This window comes from Oryctolagus cuniculus, chromosome 1, assembly GCF_051225735.1.
Source record: "Oryctolagus cuniculus isolate XC-2025 breed Fujian yellow rabbit chromosome 1, ASM5122573v1, whole genome shotgun sequence".
Taxonomy (NCBI): domain Eukaryota; kingdom Metazoa; phylum Chordata; class Mammalia; order Lagomorpha; family Leporidae; genus Oryctolagus; species Oryctolagus cuniculus.
Window position 1 is genome coordinate 199,150,271 of NC_142867.1, and position 26,255 is coordinate 199,176,525.

Genomic DNA, 26,255 nt, shown 5'->3' on the forward strand with positions numbered 1-26,255 from the left:
GAGAGATTCCCAGAATCTGATCCCAAGACAGCTACGTAAGAACCACCTTTGAAACCTTGTTCTCTATTACACTCCCACATTCTGATTCTGTAGTTGACGATGTAAGGCCTGGGAAGTCCAGCTGATTCCATGGCATGGCCACTTTTGAGAACAATCAGAGATGATTGTTCAGGTACTTTCAACCCTCAAATGGAGTGGTTATGACATATATATATTTCCTTAACTGCCCTTTCTTAGGTCATTTTTTGGAAAGTGTTTTAAATGCTATATGAAGCAATTGAGATATACATTGTAGTACCTCTCCAACATATATGTTGACACAGCTTTACATAAACATGTTTGCTGTAATGTTTTCAGTTCATGGCTCGGGGTGATCATTTGGATCCCCAATATGAGTTAGAAGATGATTTCCTTCTTACCAGAATGTAATTTCATAGTTCCTGTGTCTTCAGCCTTGGACTTAGAGAACAATTAGTTTGATATCATGATTTCCATGTAATATAAAATGGAATAAAATTAGAAATTCTGTCTGGTTGTTAATTTCTGTTTATTTGTTTTTCTTTAATTACAGAATGCTCTTTTCAGTTGCATTAGCAGAAATGAAAGTAAGTATATTGTCAGTGGTCATACAAGCAGTCCAAAGAGCAAAACACAGTTGAAAGAACATGATTAGCTGTTCTAAACATTGCCAGCATTTGTAGCATTCTAACAGGCTGTTAGTAAAGCCATCTGAAGGAATGTGCACAGCAGGATTCTGGTAGGCTCTTTCCTCTGGGATGTTCAGTTCATTCCTGTATTCCAGCAATTCCCATGTCCTAATTGCAGATCTTAAGGGGCAGGAGGAAGATCATGGCCCAATAAGTAGGGTCATTTTCAAAAGTGAAGCACATCCACATTATCTGACACCACATGCCAAGCTACCTCCCAGTTCTCCAGCACATTGACTAAGTGCTTGCTTGGTGGGGCAGATGCCTGTACAGAAAGAGCTCTGGGGCATGGCAGGATATGAGATTGTGTCACCTATAAAGTGCCACAGGAGTTCAGAGGAAGGAGGGAAACCATCCTGCTGGGATGCTTACAAGTGACTTCATGGAGCTGCCGCTGAGGCCTGGAAGAATGACCAAGAGGAGACTGGAGGAAGAGCATTCTAGATGAAGGGCAGTTAGAGGTGGGAAAACACATCTCAGGAACAAACATTCATTTAGATTAGCTTAGCAGAGGATATGTCAGAATAATAAGAAACACTAGGTGTCACTACTTCTACCCTTTCAAACTGGGGCTTAGTCCAGGATTTTCCCAAATCTTGGGCACATAATCATGTCCTTCCACACTGGTGGAAAACCAGCCTAATGAAGGAATCAGAATAGGTGTCTTGTCCTTTTCTTACTTATCTCTTCTAGCCTCACTGTTCCCCACCACTACCCCTGGTTTATCCGCACTGAGGTTTGCAATGATAAATGTAGCCACTAATGATTGTTCTTTGTGATGAACATGAACTCTTCAGCAATAGTCAAAGTCGGTATGGTAGTAATTGCAAGTCAAAAACAGGTGGTGGGGCAGGTGTTTGGCCTATTTGTTAAGATGCCTGCCTCCCATATAGGAGTCCTGGGCTCAAGTCCTGGCTCCAACTCCTGACTCCACCTTCTTGCTCTTGCAGATCCTGGAAGGCAGTGGTGATGGCTCAAGTAATTGAATTCCTGCCATCCATATGGGAGACCTGGATTGAGTTCCCAGCTCCTGGCTTCAGTCTAGTCCAAACCTGATCATTGCAGGCATTTGTGGAGTGAACTAGCGGGTGGGAGCTTTCTGCCTCTCAAGTAAAAGCAAACAAACAAACCAAAAAAAAAAAAAAATTTGCTTATCACAATAGGTATGAAACAGTTTGCTGGCCCAGGAAACTGAGGCTTATTGTCCATCACTTAGTTTAGTTCTAGTTTAGTTCATTTGTATATGATTTGATCCTTCTCATTATTTATGGAAGTCATCTGAACTCCCTGCTTATTGATCTATGAAATTCACTAAAAACTCAATTCTGGTTCCTCCATATCCATCTCTAATAACTATCATGAATGTCCTATCTGCCGTTCTTATCACCTCTTTCTGCCACATTACCTTGGCTTCCTTCAGAACCCCTTAGACTCCTAGGAGGGTGGGTTTCTTGTTCTTCTCCACTATGAATCTATATCTCACATCTGTAACCCTAGCCACTCATCTGACTTCCCCAGATAATAAATGGCAGTCCATTGGTTTTTTTTTTTCCTTAAATATATAAATCCAGAGTAGTATTTATTTTGAATGACAGTTCCATGTTTCAGTATTGAAGCAGGGTCATACCTGTTGTGAGGTGAAGGGTGTCTAAGCACATTCTTACAGATGGTCAAGCTAAATAGAGCTTTTGGGATTTCTCTTTCATAGCTTTTGATCTAACAATTACATTTCTTTTTAAACATATAATTGTCAAACTTATTAAATGATCTTAATAATCTTAGTTTATCTTGGTCCTGTTTTTAAATGTGAGGATTTGAGATTTTATTTTGCTTTTGTTTGCTTTGTTTATAAATCCCCACAAATCTAACACAGGAAGAAGTCTTTCAGTGATTCTCAACATGGGTACTCTTGGCACCGGGGAGAGTTTTGTTTGTGTGAGACCCTCCTGTGCATTGAAGGACATGTAGCAGCTCTGACCCCTGTGCCCTAAAGGTCAGCACGAGTCCCTAAGTCATCACGATGACCAGAAATACTTCCACATGCATCTAGACTCTCCCAGGGGAATGATGCTGTTCCTGATGCACAATGACTTTCTTAAACCAGTGAGCACATGACTGTGCTTATGGTAGTGCTGGTTTTAGGTGCTCATCTTCTATGGCATGGTTTTATTTCTCAGATTCAGAAAGACATACTGTTTGTCATGATGGTGATTTAATTTTAACAAAAAGAGGTTTCCACATCATTGTCATCTCTTTTTTCCTCATAGTGGGCTCGGTTTGTTGCAGTTATGCAGGTCATCACACCAACTGCCGAGAGTACTGTCAAGCTATTTTTCGAACAGATTCTTCTCCTGGTCCATCTCAAATCAAAGCAGTGGAAAATTATTGTGCCTCTATTAGTCCACAGTTAATACACTGTGTGAACAATTACACCCAGTCTTATCCCATGCGGAACCCTACAGACAGTAAGTAAAGAGGATATATTTCTCATTTTAATCTTTGATCAAAGACTTTATAAAAAGGAAGTGATCCATTCCTGTAGATATCTGTAGTCTGGGTCCCTTGGGAAGCTCCAGACTTGCTTTGGTGTTTAGATTTGGCAGATTGGACATGATTGTCACAGCTAAAAGGTGCCAAGAAAGATGGGACTGCCTAGGGTATGAGGAATTGGGAATTCTCTAGTCTGAGGGTAGGAAAGTTCATTTGGGCAGTTAGATAATGACCATTAGAATTCCAAATATACACCATAGTTTTTGATCTAGCAGTTCCATTTGTCAGAATTATACAAGAAAATTATAACTTGCGAAAATATATTTTATTGATATATAAAGGATATTCATTGCAACAATGAGGTAAATAGAGCAAAATTAGAAATAATCCAAATATTCACACATAGAGAATTGATCATTATTGATTTAATTGTGATGTATCTTTATTACAAGTAAAAAATAGCGATGCAAATAAAGCAAATTACAGGGGCCAGCACTCTGGCATAGAAGGTTAAGCCTCTTGGGGCCAGCACTCTGGCATAGTAGGATAAGCCTCTACCTGTAGGGCCAGAATCCCATATGGGCACCAATTTGTGTCCCGGCTGCTTCTCTTCCTATCCAACTCTCTGCTAATGGCCTGGGAAAGCAGTGGAAGATGGCCCAAGTGCTTGGGCCTCTGCATCAGCGTAGGAGACCCAGGCAAATCTCCTGGTTCTTGGCTTTAGATCAGCACAGCTTTAGCCGTTGGCGGCCATTTGGGGAGTGAACCAGTGGATGGAAGACCTTTCTCTCTGCAACTCTGCCTCTCAACTAAATAAATAAATCTTAAAAAAAAAAAAAAAAAAGAAAGAAAGAAAAAGAAAAGAAAAAAAAGAAGAGGAAGAAGAAGAAGGTTAAGCCTCAGCCTGTGGTGTCAACATCCCATATGAGCACCGGTTCGAAATCCAGAAGAAGCTCCTGGCTGCTGGCTTTGGCCTGGCCCAACCCCAACTGTTGCAGCCATATGGGAAGTGAACCAGTAGATGAAAGATCAATCTCTCTCTGTCTCTCCTCCTCTCTCTATCTCTGCCTTCAGATAAATAGATAAATCTTTAAAAAGAAAAAGGCAAATTATAGAATTAAATGCATAGTGCAATACAATTTTAGTTATATACCTAATTATTCCACGTTATATATTTATTTCTGTGTTTACATTTTTTTTTTACCAATGAGCACTTCTTTAATTTAAAAAAATCATGAAAATGAGACAAGAACCTGATTTTTTAAAAATCAGAGCCTCCTAATGAACTTGCACCTTGTAGGGATCAAAGTCTCAGCTTTGTGTCCCAGAATCCTTTTTCTTCATTTAGAGGGATTCAGATTCTAAAGAACTATTGATCGACCAAACTGACAAAAGATTAATTTACAAAGCAGATGTCAGTTTTTATTTACACTGGGACATTGAAGACCTTTTTTTTTTTAACTGAATTTTACTCTCAGCAGCTATATTGATTCTTTTTTTAAAGATTTATTTATTTATTTGAAAGTCAGAGTTACACAGAGAGGCTGAGGGAAAGAGAGAGAGGTCTTCCATCCGCTGGTTCACTTCCCAGTTGGCTGCAACGGCTGGAGATGTACCACTCCGAAGCCAGGGAGCCAGGAGCTTCTTCCAGGTCTCCCACGCGGGTGCAGGGTCCCAAGGACTTGGGTCATCTTCTTTTGATCTCCCAGGCCATAGCAGAAAGCTAGATTGGAAGTGGAGCAGCCTGGACTCAAACCAGCGCCCATATGGGATGCCAGCATTGCAGGCGGCAGCTTTACTAGCTAAGCCACAGTGCTGGCCCCTGAAGACCTGGGTGTTTTGTTTTGTTTTGTTTTGTTTTTTGTTTTTTTGACAGGCAGAGTGGACAGTGAGAGAGAGAGAGAGAGAGAGAGAGAGACAAAGGTCTTCCTTTTCCGTTGGTTCACCCCGCAATGGCCACTGCGGCTGGCGTGCTGTGGCCGGCGCACCGCGCTGATCCGAAGCCAGGAGCCAGGTGCTTCTCCTGGTCTCCCATGCGGGTGCAGGGCCCAAGGACTTGGGCCATCCTCCACTGCACTCCTGGGCCACAGCAGAGAGCTGGACTGGAAGAGGAGCAACTGGGCTGAAGACCTGTTTTTATAAACTCAAAAGCAGGGCTGTATGCATTGCTGACCACCATCTAAGGCCTTTGAAGGTCTATACTGTGGCTGTGTGGTGAAAAGCAGGGAGTGGGGCATTTGCCACAAAGTGCCTTCATTTGTTTTAGAGGCAGATCTGTGTTCTCTGACATCAAAACTGTACAGTGCTGCTGCTGGCAGGAGCTAAAGAGATAGCAGCTAAAAGTAAATAAATAAATAAAGCTGAAAGAGTAGAACAGCCAGCTCACATCCGTGCTAATGTAGAGGATGCTAGAATCAAAGGCTACCAACAGATATGCTTGTATGAATTTCTTCCAAAATCAGACACCCAAGAAAACAATTTTGAAGAAATCCTCCTGGTTGAAAGTGTTCTCATCTTTTCTGTTTCTTTGTAGGAAATTAAAAGCATGAACTTATATCTTGTCAGTTTGTTACTTTATTATTTAAATTATAACTTAGATTAACAAACTTACACAAATACATCCCAACACAGCTAGCTGATATTTGTATTTCTCTCAGGTCAAGAACATAATCCTTTAGCTATTTGTTACTAGTGGGGTATAAGTCCACTGATCTATAATACCTTTTTCCAAGAATGTAAAATACTCTTTTTTTTTTTTTTTTTTTTTTTTTTTTTTTACAGGCAGAGTAGACAGTGAGAGAGAAAGACAGAGAGAAAGGTCTTCCTTTATGCCGTTGGTTCACCCTCCAATGGCCACCACGGCTGGCGCACCGCAGCTGGCGCACCGTGCTGATCCGAAGGCAGGAGCCAGGTGCTTCTCCTGGTCTCCCATGGGGTGCAGGGCCCAAGCACCTGGGCCATCCTCCACTGCACTCCCTGGCCACAGCAGAGAGCTGGCCTGGAAGAGGGGCAACCAGGACAGAATCCGGCGCCCCGACCGGGACTAGAACCCTGTGTGCCGGCGCCGCAAGGCGGAGGATTAGCCTATTGAGCCGCGGCGCCGGCAAGAATGTAAAATACTCTTGCCATGAGGACTTCTTCACTGTAGGGTGACCTTTCACTTTCGTGAGGATGGTGCTGGAGAGTCCATGATTAGGGACAGTAGGGAATTACGGTAACAGAGACCTTATCCATTTAGCTTCTCATCTGTTTGCTACACTGCAGAGTAATGGAGAGAGAATTTTGTAGGCCCTCTATACTGCAGATATTGACAGAGTTGTTAATGGTTTCCACTGCACCGCCCTGTTCTCTTCTGAGCAGCGCATGATATAAAACCAGCTAATGAAGCCACTTACCTTCTGAAAACGTAGGTTTATATTGCTGCGACAGAGCTGAAGACCATGCTTGCCAAACTGCCTGCAAGAGAATTCTGATGTCTAAGAAAACAGAGATGGAGATTGTTGATGGCCTCATCGAAGGCTGCAAGACCCAGCCCTTGCCTCAAGATCCCCTGTGGCAGTGCTTCCTTGAAAGCTCTCAGTCTGTTCACCCTGGTGTCACGGTACACCCGCCTCCCTCTACAGGCCTGGATGGGGCCAAGTTGCATTGCTGTTCTAAGGCAAACACTTCAACATGTAGGTCAGTATCTCATTTTCCAGTATTAAAATCAGCTTTTAAGCTTAGCAAGTGTGTTTTATATTCTTCCATTATGTGGGTTTAGCATTTAGAAGAGATAAAAATCTTTCATTCTCTCATCCAGTAAATATTTATTGAACATTGTATGTATAAAACATTATTTTGTATGTTGAGTGCTAATAGCACTATGTTTAAAGGCATGAAAAATTGTTTTAACAGGGTAATACATAAAGATGATGCAGTGTGAATTCTGCCCTGATAGAGATATTTAAGTAAGTTTATGATTTAGAAGATGTTTTGATCTGACATCTAAAGGATATTCTCTTTATTGTGAAACTTTGAACTTAACCAAATTTTTTTGTATTGGATATCCTTGGTTAACATTTACAGCCCAAGTTGGATAGCATTGTATTGGCATTCATTACGGTGATACACTTAGGGATAAAAAATTAACAATACAAATATAGAGTGGAGAAAACACCATCTGTGGACAAGAGTAAGTGGAGATAACTAAAGTCATGGTAGAACACAGATGAAATAGAAGTTTGCTATATTAGAGATATGTTTGGGTGAAAAGAACCACATGTAGGATATCCTAAAGTGAGTATGAGATACAACTGTGGTTTCTAAACTGGATGAACCATAAGTAAGATGTGTGCCTTGAATAGCTCATCAAACTTTACCAAAGATGGAGAAAAAAAATCTGAAAAATATTCAAAGTAAATTCACTGAAGGGCTTAAGGGGAAAGAAATCGGCCCTGTAATTAAGGCAATTGAATAGCTAATAGAAGTTAATAAATGTATTTGTGGGAGGGATGCTGAGTAGTTCTTTGAACGGCCACAAGAGTTCTTGCCTTCATAGTCTCTGGAGACTGGAATGGCTGTGTAGTCCCAGAAGAACTTCAGTAGGAAATGCTGTTTCCTCTCTCTTACCTTGATGCAAAGTATTATGGTTTGCTAATGCTTTCATTTCCATTAGATTTGATCTTCATGAAATCTTATAAGATAACTGGATAATTTGTTTAATTCTTGTGTTGCATATAAAAAACTAACTCTAAGATGTCAAATAATTTGTCCAATGGAAATACAAAATCTATGGATAGGGAAAGCACTGGTTTTCAGATCAAGTTCTGTCTTGATCTTGGCTTCCTCATTCCCATGAAGTAAGAGTTCCACTGAGACAGGGACCTGTCCTGTTTATTCTCTACTACATAGCCAATGCCGTGAGCAGGCCCTTGCACAAAATAGGCGCTCCGTGAATAGTGGCAAGGCAATGAGCAAACAAAAGCGAAGATGCCCTCTTCATAGAGAGGATTATGAAAGTCAAAGAAAATGTTGACTTGTGACTTTGTATATTTCAATAATATGAAAATTTTATATAATATGCATGTATTTTATAAATAAAATTAAGCTAATGAATATAATATGGTAAAGCACTTTGGAAATGGTACAGATACTGTCTTAGCTATACACACACTTAAGTTGGTTTGTAATCACTGGGTAATGAAAATAAGAATGTCATACATTAACTGCAGTAGTAAATAGATGTTTTGGAATATTTAAAGGGAAATAGTTGACTTTGAGATAATTGTTCAGGGAGACACTAGTGAGCCCTAAGACTGACAGATTTCTTAAAGAAGCTTGAGAACCATGTCACAGTTTTGTCTGCTGTGATTGGACATAAATATAGGGGAGTACATCTTGGTCAGGTAGAACTATGTGCTTTTCTTTAAAGGAGACAGGGAGAGCAGAGGCCAGAAAGATGTAAAGGGAAATAATTGTGCTAAGAACTAATGATTTATAAATACTGTAGTTGAACATTAAATTTAGCACTGAACTTTCTAACAACTGTGCAAAAAGGGAAGAGATGAATGATAAAAGAAGGGCCTGTTTTTCATGCAAAAAATTACTTTTTCTGTTCCTAAGTTCTAGGAGATAGTTGTCTTTTGTACTTTTTTTTTGGCATATATTTTCCAGAATATATAGGTCACAGGGTTCAAGTTTTAGGCAAGTCAGATATTTATTCATTTGGCTCATTTCTGTTTATGCATTTATGTTTTTGTTTCAGGGAGCTGTGCACTAAACTTTACAGCATGAGCTGGGGCAATACACAGAGTTGGCAAGAGTTTGATCGCTTTTGTGAATATAATCCAGTGGAAGTGTCCATGTTGACCTGTTTAGCAGATGTTCGGGAACCTTGCCAGTTGGGCTGTAGAAACCTTACTTACTGTACTAATTTCAACAACAGGTAGGAATAAATCATTATACATCAAATGGAAGTATTTTATTAATTATCTGGTTTTTAAATAAGTGAAAACACCACTTTCTCTCTGATTTTGTTCCTGCTTGGTGAAAAGAAAGCTGTAATTCTTTATTATTTCATTTTTATTTTTAAAATGTTTATTCATTTATTTTTATCTATTTGCAAGGCAGAGCAATAGAGAGTAAGAGATCTTTCATCTGCTGGTTCACTCCCCTAATGTATGCAAAAGCCACAGCTAGGCCAGGTCAGAGCCGGGAGCCTGGAATCATATCCTGATCTTTGACATAGGTGAAAATTGCCATGTGCTTGAACCATCACCTGCTGCCTTCCAAGTTGCATTAACAAGAGACTGGATCAGAAGTGGAGGCAGGCCTTGATCCCAGGCAGTCTGATAGGGGATGCAGTCATCCCAAGTGGTGGCTTAACCATTATACTACAATGCCCACCCCTATGATATCATCCTATTCCACCCAGTAAACCACCTTAGGGAAAGGAAACACTATTACAATGTCTCTTCTAATCTAGAGATAACTTCAAGCTTCTGGAATTCAAAGAATCAGCTCCCTCTTCCTTCAACTGCACCACCAGTGGAAACAATCATTGTAGAATAAGTTTTTGTGAACTATTTGGCCATCCAAATGTCTCCCTGAGATCAGTTTACTTTCAAAGTCTTTCAGACTGGTTGAGGTTCCTGCTCAGTGAGTCCCCTGTTGCATTCAAAGCCGTTTCGTTACAGAAACATTCAAGTAAGTGTTTCTCTGAGGTGTCACATTTAGTAGGAAAAAATGAAGGGCAAAAACTGAACCTTGGGATATATCTATAGCTAATGGCTGAAGAAACAGTGAAGAAAACAGAAAAGGGGCATCCAGAAGCATGGATGAGAGAGCTCACTGTCAGAGAAAACGGAGAGAGAGAGTTTCTGGAAAGTGGGGCTGGTCTTGTGATCTGCAGCCCAGAGATCAAGAAAGCAAAAGGGAAGAGAAGCATTCAGTTGGGCCAGAGGGAAGTCCTAGATATTTGATTCAGATGATGTTGTTGACCTCAAGCTAATACAGTCCTATCCTTTTAAAAGTATTCAGAGTATTTATTACTTTGAGTAGGAAAATTGAGATGTCTTTACAGCTGCTGATAGAGTGTTAGCTGATAAGGACCTAGCTCAGAGATCAAGTAAATCTGAATTCTGTGAAATGTTTGAGGTTAACCTTGAGCACATGGATCTGGTTTCTGGTGGAGGTGGACAAGCTTGTGTAGAATAACACCCCTGAAAACACCAACTACAAACTCTGCACAAAATATAAAAGAACAGTTGTTTTTCAAGGCATTGAAGAGCAATCAAAAGCAGAAGGGCTATCTTGCTTGAAAGACAGAAACTACACTGAGTAAGAGCCACATTTATTCACTTTTCTGTCATGGACACACTCACGGACAAGTCTTTTCATGGGGAAAAGAACTGAAGCAGAAAGCAGCTGTCTTGGGCTCGGGGATTAAGCGATCAGAGTTCAGGGCTGCTAGAGAGCCTGGACATTGGAAGGGAAAATTCCACAAAGGAAGGAGACACAAAAGGAAATGTCCCAAAATCCATAGGCAAACTCACCTTTAATCCTTACTTAACTCCTCAATTGCACTTGTACCAGATAAGACTACAAGCATCCCAGGGGGAAATAATAGCTGGAAAGCTAAAGACGAACATAGCTTGTAGCAGTTACCTTTCGTTGGGCAGTTTGAAATTCAAATCATGCCACATTAGGTGGGCTAGTAAACGTGTTGAGCTTTTCAGTGAAACTCCACAGGGGCCATGCCTTGGGAGTAGAGATCACACCTGAGGACTAGGGTAAGACTGAAACCAGGTAGAGGTAAAGATGGATATACTTGAAGACTGGAGAGTTTAAGGTGAGAGATGAAAACTCTTTAAAAAAAAATATGGAGGCCAGCGCTGTGGCTCACTAGGCTAATCCTCCACCTGCGGCGCCAGTACCCCAGGTTCTAGTCCCGGATGGAGGCACCAGGTTCTAGTCCCGGTTGCTCCTCTTCCAGTCCAGCTCTCTGCTGTGGCCCGGGAAAGGCAGTGGAGGATGGCCCAAGTGCTTGGGCCCCTGCACCTGCATGGGAGACTAGGTAGAAGCACCTGGCTCCTGGCTTCGAATCGGCATAGCTCTGGCTGTAGCGGCCATTTGGGGGGTGAATCAACGGAAGAAAGACCATTCTCTCTGTCTCTCTCTCTCTCACTAACTATCTGTCAAATAAAAAAAAATTTTTTTAAATATTTAAAAAGCCTGGGACACGGTGTCTCTAAAAAAAAAAAAAAAAAAGGTAAGAACTGAAAATATCTGAAATAAAAACTTTATTGAGGGCCAGCACTGTGGCATAGTGGGTAACGCTGCTGCCTGCAGTGCCAGCATCCCATATGGGCTCCAATTCGAGTCCTGGCTGCTCCACTTCCTGTCCAGCTCTCTGGTATGGCCTGGGAAAGCAGTGGAAGATGGCCCAAGTGTTTGGGGCCCTGCACCCATGTAGGAGACCTGGAGGAAGCTCCTGGCTCCTGGCTTCGGATCAGCCCAGCTCTGGCCATTGCAGCCATTTGAGGAGTGAACCAGCAGCTGGAAGACCTCTCTCTCTGTAACCCTGCCTCTCAAATAAATAAATAAATATTTTTTTAAAAAATTGACTAAAGTTTTCCAAACTTATTGAAATACATTACCCGACTTCTTGGGTATGCTTAGCAAACCCCTGTCAAATAAATGCAAAGAAAACCCACACCTAGCACACTATAATCAGACTGCTAAAAAACAAAGGTAAAAAGGAATATTAAAATTAGCCGAAGTGAGGCGGGCATTTGTTGCAGCAGGTAGATGCCAGTTGGGATGCCCATATCCCATATTGGTGCCTAGGTATGGGTCCCATATCTGTTCCTGATTCCAGCTTCCTGCGGATGCATTCTCTGGGAGGCAGCGAATGATGGTTTGAGTACTTGGATCCCTACTGCCCACGAGGGAGACCTGGTTTGAGATCTGAGCTCCTCCAAAGCTGTTGTGGGTATATGGGAAGTGAATTAGTGGGTGGAAGATCTCTTTGTCTCTCTGCCTTTCAAATAAAGTCAAAGTACATAAATTAAAAATGTTCTTAAAAAAATTAGAGAGGTAGAAAAGACAATGTTACATCCATTAGAAGAACAGTAAAAATGACAACTGTCTTCTAGAAACAATGGAGGATCAGTGACTATAAAATGGAATCCCTATAAAATGGAGTCAGAAAAAAATAGCTATCAAACAAGAATCTTAAATTCAGTAAAAATATTCTTCAAAACCTATGTAAAATAAAGGTATTTCTAGATTTTAAAAATATCTGGTTTTCAGCCGGCACCATGACTCCCTTGGCTAATCCTCCACCTGCGGCGCTGGCACCCTGGGTTCTAGTCCTGATTGGGGCGCCGGATTCTGTCCCGGTTGCTCCTCTTCCAGTCCAGCTCTCTGCTGTGGCCCGGGGAAGGCAGTGGAGGATGGCCCAAGTGCTTGGGCCCCTGTACCCACGTGGGAGACCAGGAGGAAGCACCCGGCTCCTGGCTTTGGATCGGCGCAGCACCGGCTGTAGCAGCCATTAGGGGAGTGAACCAACGGAAGGAAGACCTTTCTCTCTGTCTCTCTCTCACTGTCTAAAACTCTACCTGTCAAAAAAAAAAAAAAATTGGTTTTCAAAAAAGGAAAAGCTTAGATTGTTTCTTCTATAAGCTCTCACTACAAGGTATTCTTCAGTCTTAAGGAAAATAACAGATTAAAAACTCAGATCTATAGGAAAGGATAAACAGCACTAAAAATTGTAAATATAAATAAACATGGAAAAAAAAAGTTCCTTTATTTTTCAAAAGTAACAAAAAAAAATTATTGGCATGTATTGGGGTGTTTGTAACAAGTAGAAGTAAGATATATCCCAACAGTAGCAAGAAGGACTACAATTATTTTAAAGATTTATTTATTTTGATTTTATTTATTTATTTGAAAGTCAGAGTTACACAGAGAGAGAAGAGGCAGAGAGAGAGAGAGGTCCTCCATCCGATGATTCACTACCCAGTTGGCTGCAACGGCTGTAGCTGCACCAATCCGAAGCCAGGAGCCTCCTTGGGGTCTCCAACGCGGGCACAGGGGCTCAAGGACTTGGGCCATCTTCTACTGCTTTCCCAGGCCACAGCAGAGAGCTAGATTGGAAGTACTGCAGCCTGGTCTCGAACCAGCGCCCATATGGGATGCTGGCGCTTCAGGCCAGGGGGTTAACCAATTGCGTGACAGTGCCAGCCACTAGGATAATGTAAATTGCTTACATTATTTGTGAAATGGTGAAATATTAATTCAAGGAGAACTGCAATGTTTGGATACATATGCATAGAACAACCAATACTTTAAAACATAATACAAAGAGCTAAGAAGCTAATAGAATATATGGAATAGAACACTGAAATAATATTTGATCCATCAAAATAAATCAGAAAAGAAGAGACAGATTGGAACCAGTGTGTGGTGTAGCAAGTTAAGCCACAGCCTGTGATGCTGGCATCCCATATGAGCACCTGTTCAAGTCCTGGTTGCTCCACTTCTGCTGATCCTCCCTGGAAAAGTGGTGGAGGATGGCCCAAGTACTTGGGCCCCTGCACCATGGTGGGAAGAAGCTCCTGGCTCCTGGCCCCTGGCTTCGGATCAGCTCAGCTCCTGCTGTTAACGGCCATTTGGGGAGTGAACCATCGGGTGGAAGATCTCTCTCTCTCTCTCTTTCTCTCTCTCTCTCTCTCTCTGCCTTTCTGTAATTCTGCCTTTCAAATAAATAAATAAGCCTTTAAAAATAATTAAATATAAATAAACTAAAAACATCAATTGAAAGGCAGAGATTGTCAGAAAAAAAAAGTATGACAGTAGTTCCAAAAATTAATGGGAAATGAAATTAGTTTATTTCAATGCAAAAAAAATTTGAAATCCACATATAGTTTTTTCATAATCCATGTTTTCTGTGAACTTTTTGAAGGCCTCTCATGTTACTAAGGAATATCATCTCATAATGATAAAGGGCTAATTTATCATGAAGATATAATAAACCTCTATATACATGTACCTAATGTCAAAGTCTCAAAATACATAAAAACAAAAATGAGCATAACTAAAGAAAGAGGCAAAATATCTACTCATATTTGAAGATTTTAACACTCCTGTCTTGGTAGTAGAACAAATAGAAAGAATATAGTAAGAGCATAAAGATTTTAACAGCATATATTCAGTCAAATAACAAGTCTCAGCAACTCAAAATATTGAAATCCTAAAAAAGTATATTCTATCAACACAACTGAATTGTTATAATTTGGTAAAATTTTAATATGTAGAAATGCTCCCAAATATTTGATAAATACAATGCTCCTAAATAATATATAAGTCAAAGAAGAAATCACAAAGGAAATTAGAACATACTTTCAACTGCGTATTAATGAAAACACAATTTGCATTTATCAAAAATTAGAGGGGGAGTGGGTATTGTGGTCCAGCAGGTTAAGCCACTGCTTAGAACACTATATCATATATAAGCCTGGTTCAACTACCAGCTACTCCACTTCCAATCCAGCTTCCTTCTAATGCACCTGAGAGGCAGCAATGATGGCTCAAGACTTGAGTCCCTGCCACCCATGCAGGAGATCCAGATGGAGCTCCTGGCTCCTGACTTCAGTCTGGTCCAAATCCAGCAGTTGTGGGCCTTTGGGACGTAAACTAGCAGATAGGAGATCTCTCTCTCTCTCTCTGCCACTCTGCCTTTCAAATAGATAAATAAATATTTTTAAAAATAGTAGGTAGCTAATTATTCCTTAGAGGGATAATTTTAGTTTTAAATATGTATAGTCATAAAGAAGAAGGATTTTGAATCACTAGTCTAATAAACCCATACCTTAAGAAATTAGAAAAAGCAAATTAAATGTGGAGTAAGAAGTAAATAATGAAGAATAGAAATCAATTAAATATGAAGAAAGCATTAGAGAAAATTCACAAGGGCAAGAGTCCATTATTTGTAAAGATTTTAAGAAATGATAAATTCCTGTCAAGACTGTTTAGAAGACAGATCAATATATACAAAAATAGGGGCCAGTGCTGTGGCACAACAGGTTAAAGCCCTGACCTGCAGTGCCAGCATCCCATATGGGCGCTGATTTGAGTCCTGGCTACTCCACTTCCAATCCAGCTCCCTGCTAATGCTCCTAGGAAAGTAGCAGAGGATGGCCCAAGTCCTTGGGCCCCTGCATCCACATGGGAGAACCAGAAGAAGCTCCTGGCTTCAGATTGCTCAGCTCCAGACATTGCAGCCATTTGAGGGAGTGAACCAGCAGATGGAAGACCTCTCTCTTTTTCTCTGTTTCTGCCTCTCTCTGTAACTCTCAAATAAATAAAATAAATCTCTAAAAATATATATATACAAAAGTACATACATATTACCAATAATATCAGGATCAACGAGGATACCACTATATAATGTAATGACATTAAATGGGCCGGCGCCGCTGCTCACTAGGTTAATCCTCTACCTTGCGGCGCCAGCACACCGGGTTCTAGTCCCGGTCGGGGCGCCAGATTCTGCCCCGGTTGCCCCTCTTCCAGGCCAGCTCTCTGCTGTGGCCAGGGAGTGCAGTGGAGGATGGCCCAAGTGCTTGGGCCCTGCACCCCATGGGAGACCAGGAGAAGCACCTGGCTCCTGCCATCGGATCAGTGCGGTGCACCGGCTGCAGGGCGCCGGCCGCGGCGGCCATTGGAGGGTGAACCAACAGCAAAGGAAGACCTTTCTCTCTGACTGTCCACTCTGCCTGTCAAAAATAAAATAAAATAAAATAAATAAAAATAAAAAAATGTAATGACATTAAATGGATGATAAAGAATACTAAGAATAACTTTATACCAATAAATCCTATAACTTAGATGAAATGGATGCATTTCTTAAAAAACAATATAAACACAGAAACAAATAGAAAGTAGGATTAGTCCTACATCTATTAAAGAAATTAACTTTATAATTGTAAATGTCACAGAGGAAAAAAACCTCAGGCCCAGATGACTTTATTGGTAAAGCTTACCAAACACATAAGGAAATAATTAAACAAATATTACACAAAATCTTTCAGGAAACAGAGGAAAGAGACTGTATCTCAACTTCACTTATGAAGCCAGAACTACCTTGATATCAAAACCTGACCTGGAAAAAAGGTAACTATCAGAGATTCCAAAATCTTCAGTAAAAAATTAGCATATTCAATTCATTAATATGTAAAAAGAATAATATGTTATAACTAATTAATGCAAAGTTGGTTCCCTATTCAAAAGTCAATCAATGCAATTCACTAGATGAGCAGAATAAAGGAGAAAACTTATAAACATCTCTTATAAAATTCATATAAAATGCATTTGATAATTCATAACTTTTGAATTCTCAGCAAACAAGAATAGAAGGAGAAGTCCACATTCTGATAAAGAGCATCTGTGAATACGTCTGTCATCCCTGCAAACTGTCCCAAGATGAACAGGGCAAAAATGACCATTTTTACCATTTCCGGTTAACATTTCTATGTGTGTAATAAGGCAGTAAAACTGAAAAAAAGGCAAAAAGGTATAAAAATGGGAAAGAAAAGAACTATAAATGAATTTAACAAAGTCATAGGATACAAAGTTAATATACAAAAGCCAATTGTATTTCTGTATACTAACAAGACAATTGAAACATAAAATTTTAAAACAATGCTGATTTACAAAACTTACATCAAAAACAATGAAATACTTAGAGATAAATGTGACAGATAATATTTGAGAACTCTATAGCAAAAACCAGAAAACTGGCAAGAAGTTAGACTACAAATGGACAGATAGCAGATTTGTAACTTGAAAGACCCTATTGCTGGGGCTGGCTCTGTAGCATAGCAGGTTAAGCCTCCACTTGTAGCACCAGTTCGAGTCCCAGCTGCTCCATTTCCTATCCAGTTTTCTGCTAATGGCCTGGGAAAGCAGTGGAAGATGGCACCGATGCTTGTGCCTCTGCACCCACGTGGGAGACCTGGATGAAGTTTCTGGCTCCTGGCTTTGGATTGGCCCAGCTCTGGACTTTTCCATCATTTGCGGAGTGAATCAATGGATGGAAGACCTTTCTCTCTCTCTCCCTCTCTTACTCTCTCTCTCTCACCTTTCAAATAAATAAAATACCCTATTGTTAAGATATTCATTCTCCCAAAATCATTTTCTAGATTTAGTGCAAGTTAAAATAGAAATTGCAAAGCTAATTCTAAAATTCCCATGAAAATACAAAAGATTTAAAATAGCTAAAACAATATTGTAAAAGTAGAACACATTTTAAGTACATATTTCAAGACTTATTATGAAGCAACAAAAAAAAATATAATCTTTTTTTAAGGATATATTTATTTGAAAGAGTTACAGAAAGAGGTAGAGACAGAGAGGTCTTCCATCCACTGGTTCACTCCCCAGATGGCCACAAAGGCTGGAGCTGTGCCAATCCAAAGGCAGGAGCCAAGAGCTTCTTCCCCATCTCCCACGTGGGTGCAGAGGCTCAAGGACTTGGGCCATTTTCTACTGCTTTCCCAGGCCAAAGCAGAGAGCTGGATCAAAAGAGGAGCAGCCAGGACTAGAACCAGCGCCCATATGAGATGCCAGCGCTTCAGGCCAGGGCTTTAACCTGCTGTGCCATAGCACCGGCCCCAACAGTATAATCTTTGAATAAATTTGGACAAGTATGCTCTACAGTACAAAGTAGAGAGGCAAGAATAGATCCCCCACTTAAAAGAAAATGATTTTCAACAAAAGCAGCAAGGCAATTCCTTGCAAAAAGAAGTGTCTTCTCTTACAACTAAAGTTGGAGTGGTTGAATATCTGGGGGAAAAAAAGTAAGAACCTCAACTTCTGTCTCCCACCATACACAAAATTTACATCACGGTGGATCATAGGACTAAACATAAAAGCTAAAAGTAAAATTTCTAGAAGAAAATATAGAATATCTTCACAACTTTGGTGTATGTGAAGATTTTGTAGCTAGGCCAAAAATGTGTTGTTATAAAAGGAAAATATTAATGAATTAGAATTCAAATCTTTATCAAAAAATATCATTTAGGGGCTGGCGCTGTGGCTCACTTGTTAATCCTCTGCCTGCGGCACTGGCATGCCATTTGGGCGCCGGTTCTAGTCCCAGCTGCTCCTCTTCCAGTCCAGCTCTCTGCTGTGACCCGGGAGGGCAGTGGAGGATGGCCCAAGTGCTTGGGCCCCTGCACCTGGGAGGGAGACCAGGAGGAAGCACCTGGCTCCTGGCTTCAGATCAGCACAGTGCCAGCCATAGCAGCCATTTGGGGAATGAACCAATGAAAGGAAGACCTTTCTCTCTGTCTCTCTCTCTCACTGTCTATAACTCTACCTGTCAAATACATTTAAAAAAATCATTTAAAATCTGAAAGGGCAAGCCAAGACTGAGAGAAAGTACTTACTGAACCATACAAACATATACATGCTACACAAACACTAGACAAAAAACTTGTGTCCAGAATATATAAATAACTCCTATACCTCATAATAAAAAGTCACACAACACAATAAAAAAGTGAGTAAAAAACTTTGAAAGACCCTTCACCAAAGAAGGCTTCAAAGTGGCCATTTAACTAATAGATATATATAATTTTTAAAGATTTTATTTATTTGAAAGAGTTGCAAAGAGAGGTAGAGAGAAAGGAAAAGGTCTTCCATCAATTCATTCACTCCCCAGTGACCACAATGGCTGGAGCTGCATCCATCCGAAGCCAGGAACTTCTAGGTCTCCTACTGGTGTGCAGGGGCCTAAGGACTTGGGCCATCTTCTATTGCTTTCCCAGGCCATAACAGAGAACTGAATCGGAAGTGGAGCAGCCAGGACTCAAACTGCCATCCATATGGTTAAAGCCCAGGCTATACCATAGCACCGGCCCCACTAATAGATATATTTTAAAAGGCTCCACATCACTATTCACCAGGAAAATGCAGATGAAAGTGACAGTGAGATATCCCTTCACATCTGTTAAAGTGTCTGTTATCAAAAAGATGAAAGATTGGGGCCAGCATTGTGGCATAGCTGGTAAAACCACTGCCTGTGATGCTGGCATTCCATATGGGCGCCAGTTTGTGTCCCAACTTTTCCACTTCCCGTCCAGCTCTCTGCTAATGGCCTGGGAAAAGCAGCAGAAGATGGCCCAAGTGCTTGGGCCCCTGCACCCACATGGGAGACCCAGATGAAGCTCCTGTCTCCTGGTTTTGGCCTGACTGAGCCCTGATGGTTGCAGCCATCTGAGGAGTGAACCAGCAGGTGGAAGATCTCTCTCTCTCTCTCTCTCTTTCTCCCCCCCCCCCCACTAACTTTCAAACAGATAAATAAATCTTTTAAAAAAATCATTAGAAAACTGAAAAGGTACACCACAAAGTGGCAAAACATGTTTGTAATACACATATCTGATGAAGGACTTACATAAAAATATATAAAGAACTTTTACAACTCAATAATTTTAAAAGCTCTACTTTTTTAAAAAGGCTACAAAGACATTTCACTGAAGAATCTATCTGAATGGCTAATACTTACATGAAAAGATGCTCAGTAGCAATAATCATCAGTGAAATACGAGTTAAAACCAATTAATACTTCTACACGCTAATAGAATGGCTACAGCTAAAAAGACTAACAAGCATGTGAAGCAACTGGAATTTGCATACATTATTGGTGAGAATGTAAAATGTCATAACCACCTTGGAAAGCAGTTTGGTGGTTTCTTAGAAATGACCCAACAATGCTGTTCCTAGGCATGAAAGAATCTTAATGTCTGTAAATAAGTGAGTAGATAAACCTGCATTTCTCCAAATATGGTGTATTATCTCCAGAACCCAGCAGGGGGCCCATGAGAGCAAAACTATTTTCATAACAGTCTAAGATGGCATTTTCCTTATTCACTTTCATTCTCATAAGACTGAATTTACCAAATTGAATTGAATGCAGAAGCAGAGATGTCTTCTGTTAAACCAGGTATTAAAAAAGATTCGCAAAACTGTAAAATGAACCTATTTGTCTTACAAATACATTGTATTTGTCATAATACATTAACATGTTGAGCTTGTTACGACTTTAAATAAATTGATAGCTACTTTAAAATAGATGTTTTAATTTTTAATGTGAATATTTATTTATATTTATTAATTATACCTCAATTTTTAAAACCTGGACTCATTTATTGTGTGAAGTGAAGCAGATGGGATTGTCTGGGTATGATAGTCCTGCCCAACACATTTTGAAATTTTAAACTATCTTAGAAAAATCTGTGTCAAAAAGAAAGCACACAATCAGAGTCTTTTTGCTGGTGTCTTTTGAATCCTCATAAACTCAAAGTTGATATCCTTTGATGAGTTAAATATGCTTTCCTCTTCAAGAAAATCAAAATTTCCTGGTGTGTATGTCAGCATTTTACACATTTGCTCTAGAAACTGACTGCCTCTTGCTTCCTTCTGGCTCTTTCCCTTCAGGCCAACAGAGCTGTTCAGGAGCTGCAATGCTCAGTCAGATCAAGGCGCCATGAATGACATGAAGCTCTGGGAGAGGGGAAGCATAAAGATGCCGTTTATCAGCATACCTGTTCTCGACATTAAGAAGTGCCAGCCAGAAATGTGGAAAGCCGTAGCTTGTTCACTGCAGATTAAACCCTGTCACAGCAAATCCCGGGGAAGCATTATCTGCAAGTAAGTTTCTTTTTCCATGACTCCAGTTTGGGTCCAGGCCCTCCATGGCCAAAGCCTCTCTTTAGGATTTTCCCTCTCACCACTTACTTTTGCCCATCACCCCCACGTTACAGACACTTTCCCACTTTTCCCTCCTCTGCTTGAAATACTGCCCCCCCCATCTCCACGTGTCTGCTGCCTGTCCTTGGCCTCTCTCAAATACCAGACATTCCTACAGAATCTTCCCAGATTTCTTCAGCTGTCCTTACTATAGTTTCTTATATTTTTATTTTTCTTATGAAGCATAGGAAACATTTATGTTTTAAATGCACAATTCTATTTTTATATTTTCATGTGTGTGCTTGTCTCACACAGACTTTATTCTCCATAAGCTCGTTCTTCTTTGTGCATTTGTGTCATTTTCCTTCTTTTCTCTTTTTAGGAATTAGCATAATCTCACCATAAATAGTTGACGACTAGGGGAATTAGTGAATATAGCCATTATGGCTTGTTCCTCATAACCATTTTTAAATAGTTTGCTTGGGAAATCTAGGAGCAAGGAAAACGGAGAGCTGCTATGGTGGATGAAACTAAAAGATTTTAACTATGTAGTAGTCTGGATCAGCTGCTCCTCAAACATCTGTTTTTCCAGAAACTTTTTCAAAACCAAGTTAATATTTGCCCCTAAGTGTTAGTATGTGGCTCCTAGGTACCTAATGACTCATTTCAGGTTAGTTCAACCTTAAACAGAGTCCAGATCTGTTCTCTGTCATGACCTCACTAGGGGAGATAATGAGCTATAACTACTGGGTGACAAGCAAGTGGCAATGAGTGACAAATTTGTGGACTCTTAGGACAGAAAACTTACAGAAGAAGACAAAAATCTCACTTAAGACTAAGGAGCTTTACGGCGCCGGCACACCGGGTTCTAGTCCCGGTCGGGGCGCCGGATTCTGTCCCGGTTGCCCCTCTTCCAGGCCAGCCCTCTGCTGTGGCCAGGGAGTGCAGTGGAGGATGGCCCAGGTGCTTGGGCCCTGCACCCCATGGGAGACCAGGAAAAGCACCTGGCTCCTGGCTCCTGCCATCGGATCAGCGCGGTGCGCCGGCCGCAGCGCGCCGGCCGCGGCGGCCATTGGAGGGTGAACCAACGGCAAAAGGAAGACCTTTCTCTCTGTCTCTCTCTCTCACTGTCCACTCTGCCTGTCAAAAATAAATAAATAAAAAAAAAAAAAAAAAAAAAAAAAAAGACTAAGGAGCTTTAAACTAGTGGACTTTTCCAGTTGTTACAGGTTAATGTTGATAACAATGTTGATAACTGAAAAGCTGTTTAAAAAGAGAACAGGAGGAAGGGGAGGAGAAAGGAAGCAAGCAAGCATAAAGTCAAGAAAGTAAGGATATATGATTTTGCAAAGAGCAGATCAGACCAGCTAGCTTAGTTTCCTTTCAAAGATGGTGAAAAGCCACATTGATACAGTAAGTATGTCTAAATTTTTTTTTTTGCAAATTTGACAAACACTATTCTTATTATTTACAAAATACATGGGGATCATGAGTAAATGTTACAAATTACAACAGGGAAAAGTAGACACAAATGGGGGAAATAAGTTCCCCATTCCTCTGGAGTCCATTTATAATAAAGCAGTTCTTTGTTAAAATTAGACAAGGTTGTGAGTAGGTACACTGCTGTGTGAAAGACGCCAGTTACTTAGAAATCTACCTCTACCCACGGGTAGAAAAGCACTGGTCGTGTACATAAGTGTGTCCTGAATTAAACTACACCATGTGTACAGATCCAGTGTTCCATAATACAGCCCCCTGCTTTTAGGCAGGAAGCTGTGAGAGACTTGATGGCTAGTCTTTCTAAAACAGCAAGGCCCCAGGACCATCTAACTCCCCTACCTTCAACAGGCCTTGTTCAGGTGGTAAGTCTAAAATTTGAGCAAGGCCTTTGATCTCAGATAAGAGAGTTAGGAATCTTCACATTGGCTGTTCAACCTCAGCTCCACTAAGACTCCTGTTTTCTTTTACACCTGACCAACTGAGGAACATTCAGCTATGAAAACGCACTTCCTGGAAAGCTTCAGGAACAGAGGAGATATTGACTAAACATCATGAGGAAGTTCTTTGAGCCCTAAATTTGTGTGCATGTTTTCTTTTCAAGATCAGATTGTGTGGAGATTCTCAAAAAGTGTGGGGACCAGAACAGATTTCCTGAAGACCATACAGCTGAAAGCATTTGTGAGCTGCTGTCACCCACAGATGACCTAGAGAACTGCATACCGTTGGATACATACCTCAGTAAGTACTTTTTGTCGTTTATTTGGTTTTTAAAAAGATTTGTTTGTTTGTTTGTTCGTTTAAAGGCAGAGTTACGCAGAGGCAAGGGCAGAGAGAGATCTTCCATCCGCTGGCTCACTCCCCAAATGGCCTCAATGGCCAGAGCTCAGCCAATCCAAAGCCAGGAGCCTGGAGCTTCTTCCAGGTCTCCTCCACAGGTGCAGGGGCCCAAGTCTTGGGCCATCTTCCAGCCTGGACTCGAACTGGCGCCCATGTGCCTGCACTGCAGGCAGTGGTTTACCCGCTAGCCACAGCGCCGGCCCCTTACTCGTTTTTTAGATTTCAGATACTCTTCTTTCTTCTATGCCTTTTTGTTTGTTTTGGAAGGGCATTTATCTGTTGAGATCACAGACTCATATCTGTGTGGCCTTTTTGGCCCAGGAAAGACATGTCATCTTAAACTATGGAAGCAGGAGTGATTATTTTATCAGTCTGAGGAGGCATGAAGTCTTGTCAGTCAGGAATTCTAAGCAGTGAATCAGGGACCAGCATTCTCAGATGTCTCGCTGTTTCCTTGCGTGATATGACCAGAAAGCGGTCTTTCCCCTGGGGAGAATTCACCTTTCTGTCATCAGATGGATGTGGACCTGAGCCAGGCATTGGCTGAGACAGCCCCAGTATGGAGTAAAGAATGATAGTCTGGGTTAGTACATGAAAATGGAGCTCATAATCACTACTTCTACTTCTGTCTGCCAAAAAGTACTGCCAAGAGCTACAGGAGGAAGCTGTTATGTCATTGAGGGATCTTGGAGCTGAGCTTCTTGGCAGTGGGGTGACTGTGTTGTGGAAACCAGAGGATAACAAACAGGACTCCAAGGGAAGTGTGAAGACTGCCACCAGGGGGCAGTGGTGTTCCAGACTTGCTGGAAGGCAGACAATGTTTTCCTGTGCAGTTTAGGATTAAGTTGACTGCAAATAACAGAATAACAGATATAAATAAAAGAAAACCTAGAAACTAATAGTCCAGGGCTGCTCTGGTGTCTCTGTCATCAGGAATGCTCCTCTTATCTTTCTCCACTCACATCCTTAGCGCCAGGCTTCTGTCCTCAGGGTTACTCTATGTTCTGTATCATCACAACACAGCTACAGGAGTTCCAGATGGTAAAAAGGAAGGAAGAGGAGGCCAGCATTGTGGTGTAGCGGATAAAGCCACTTCCTGCAATGCCAGCATCCTATATAGGCTCCGTTTTGTGTCCTGGCTGCTACACTTCTGATCCAGCTCCCTGCTAATGGCCTGGGAAAAGCAGCAGAAGATGGCCCAAGTTTTCGGGCCCCTGCCATCCATATGGGAGACCTGGATGAAGCTCCTGGCTCCTGGCTTTTACCTGGCCCAGCCCTGACCATTGCAGCCATTTGGGAAGTGAACCAGAGGATGGAAGATACAGGCCGGCGCCGCGGCTCACTTGGCTAATCCTCCACCTGTGGTGCCGGCACCCCACGTTCTAGTCCCAGTTGGGGCGCCGGATTCTGTCCTGGTTGCTCCTCTTCCAGTCCAGCTCTCTGCTGTGGCCCGGGAAGGCAGTGGAGGATGGCCCAAGTGCTTGGGCCCTGCACCCGCATGGGAGACCAGGAGGAGGCATCTGGCTCCTGGCTTTGGATCAGTGCAGCACGCTGGCCGTGGCAGCCATTTAGAGGGTGAACCAATGGAAAGGAAGACCTTTCTCTCTGTCTCTCTCTCTCTCACTAACTCTGCCTGTCCAAAAAAAAAAAAAAAAAAAAAAAGGAGGAAGATCCATCTCTCTCTCTAACTCTCTAACTCTGACATTCAAACAAACAAAAAAATTTGTTAAAGAAGAAGGAAAAGGAAAAGTGAAAAAAAAAAACAAAAAGGAAGCAGGGGGAGCAAACAGTTTCTGCCTCGTCTCATTGGCCAGCGCACATTGTAAGGATTATCTTTCTAACTATGGGGCCACTGCCATCCTAAGTAGACTTGGGGATCTATTAGTAAGTGGGGAAAGAAAGTGGATGTGGATTTGTAGCTGGTAATAGCTACATTTTCTCAAGATCAACAAACTGTCATGCTTAATCTTTGTGACCAACAGGACAAAAAAGAGAGCACTGGACTATACATTAATTCTATGCAACTTTGAATAGATTGCTTCTTTGTGCCTCAACTTCCTTATAAAATAATCGGGCTGGAGAGATGAAGCCCTTATGCCTCTATCAGTCTTAAAGTCTAAGTCTGTCCTAAAATCAAGTAAGCAAAACAAAGGTGATCACCTAGACCCTGTTACAGAAGTCAAATCCATGTGGGGAAGGAAGCTGTTTCAACGGGAGAAAGGTCAGGAAACACTGTTGCTTGCTGTTCTGTTCTGTTTAGACGTCATACATATTGTCTATTAGGGAGACTTCCTTGGTCATGATTCCAAAAGTTGAACATAGCCATGGTGTGGAGTGCATGCCACCGTGGTAAATCATCATTTTTGTGCTAAATTATCTCTTGTGGACATAAGCACCTTTTTGACTGCCCTATCCAAAATCTACATGTCACCTTCTGTCTCTACCACTGCTTATTCCTTGTAAGTGTCTTTCTTTCTGTTTATATATATATATATATAATATGTATATATGTGTGTGTATATATATATATATAGTCTATTTCTCTATCATTTGTAAACTCTATGTTGGAGACTTGTCTATTTTATTCATCACTGTGTCTCCAGCACCTAGAGCTTTGCCAGGCATGTTGGAGGTGCCAGTAATAAACAAATGAATGACTGTATGTTTATTTCAAATGCACAAATGAGAGAGAACCTGAGTATTTTAGTAGTTTCTTATAACCAGGCTTTGTCGGATCCTTGTAAGCTCTCCATTTATTGCAGCCACAATTAATTTAGATCATTTACAGACCTCTTTTCCTCTCTCTCTCTCTCTCTTTAAAATATTTATTTATTTACTTATTTATTAATTTGAGAAACAGAGTTACAGAGAGAGAGAAAGGTCTTCTATCTGCTGGTTCACTCCCCAAATAACCACAATGGCCTGTGCTGGGCTGATCCAAAGCCAGGAGCCAGGAGCCTCCTCCGGGTTTCCCACATGGGTGCAGGG

General features: G+C 41.2%; 1 protein-coding gene across 7 annotated transcripts in view; it reads left to right on the forward strand.

Annotated features, from left to right (window-relative positions):
* Positions 1-26,255, forward strand: part of RECK (reversion inducing cysteine rich protein with kazal motifs) — an 84,476-nt gene that overhangs the window by 38,462 nt on the left and 19,759 nt on the right. For 6 of the 7 annotated variants that reach the window (XM_051851340.3, XM_089299509.1, NM_001329077.1 and 3 more), the window contains 6 exon segments: positions 572-605; positions 2,975-3,172; positions 6,608-6,875; positions 8,941-9,120; positions 20,679-20,891; positions 23,032-23,168. In XM_051851340.3, coding sequence (XP_051707300.1) covers positions 572-605; positions 2,975-3,172; positions 6,608-6,875; positions 8,941-9,120; positions 20,679-20,891; positions 23,032-23,168 — 1,030 coding nt within the window. 7 annotated transcript variants of the gene reach the window in all.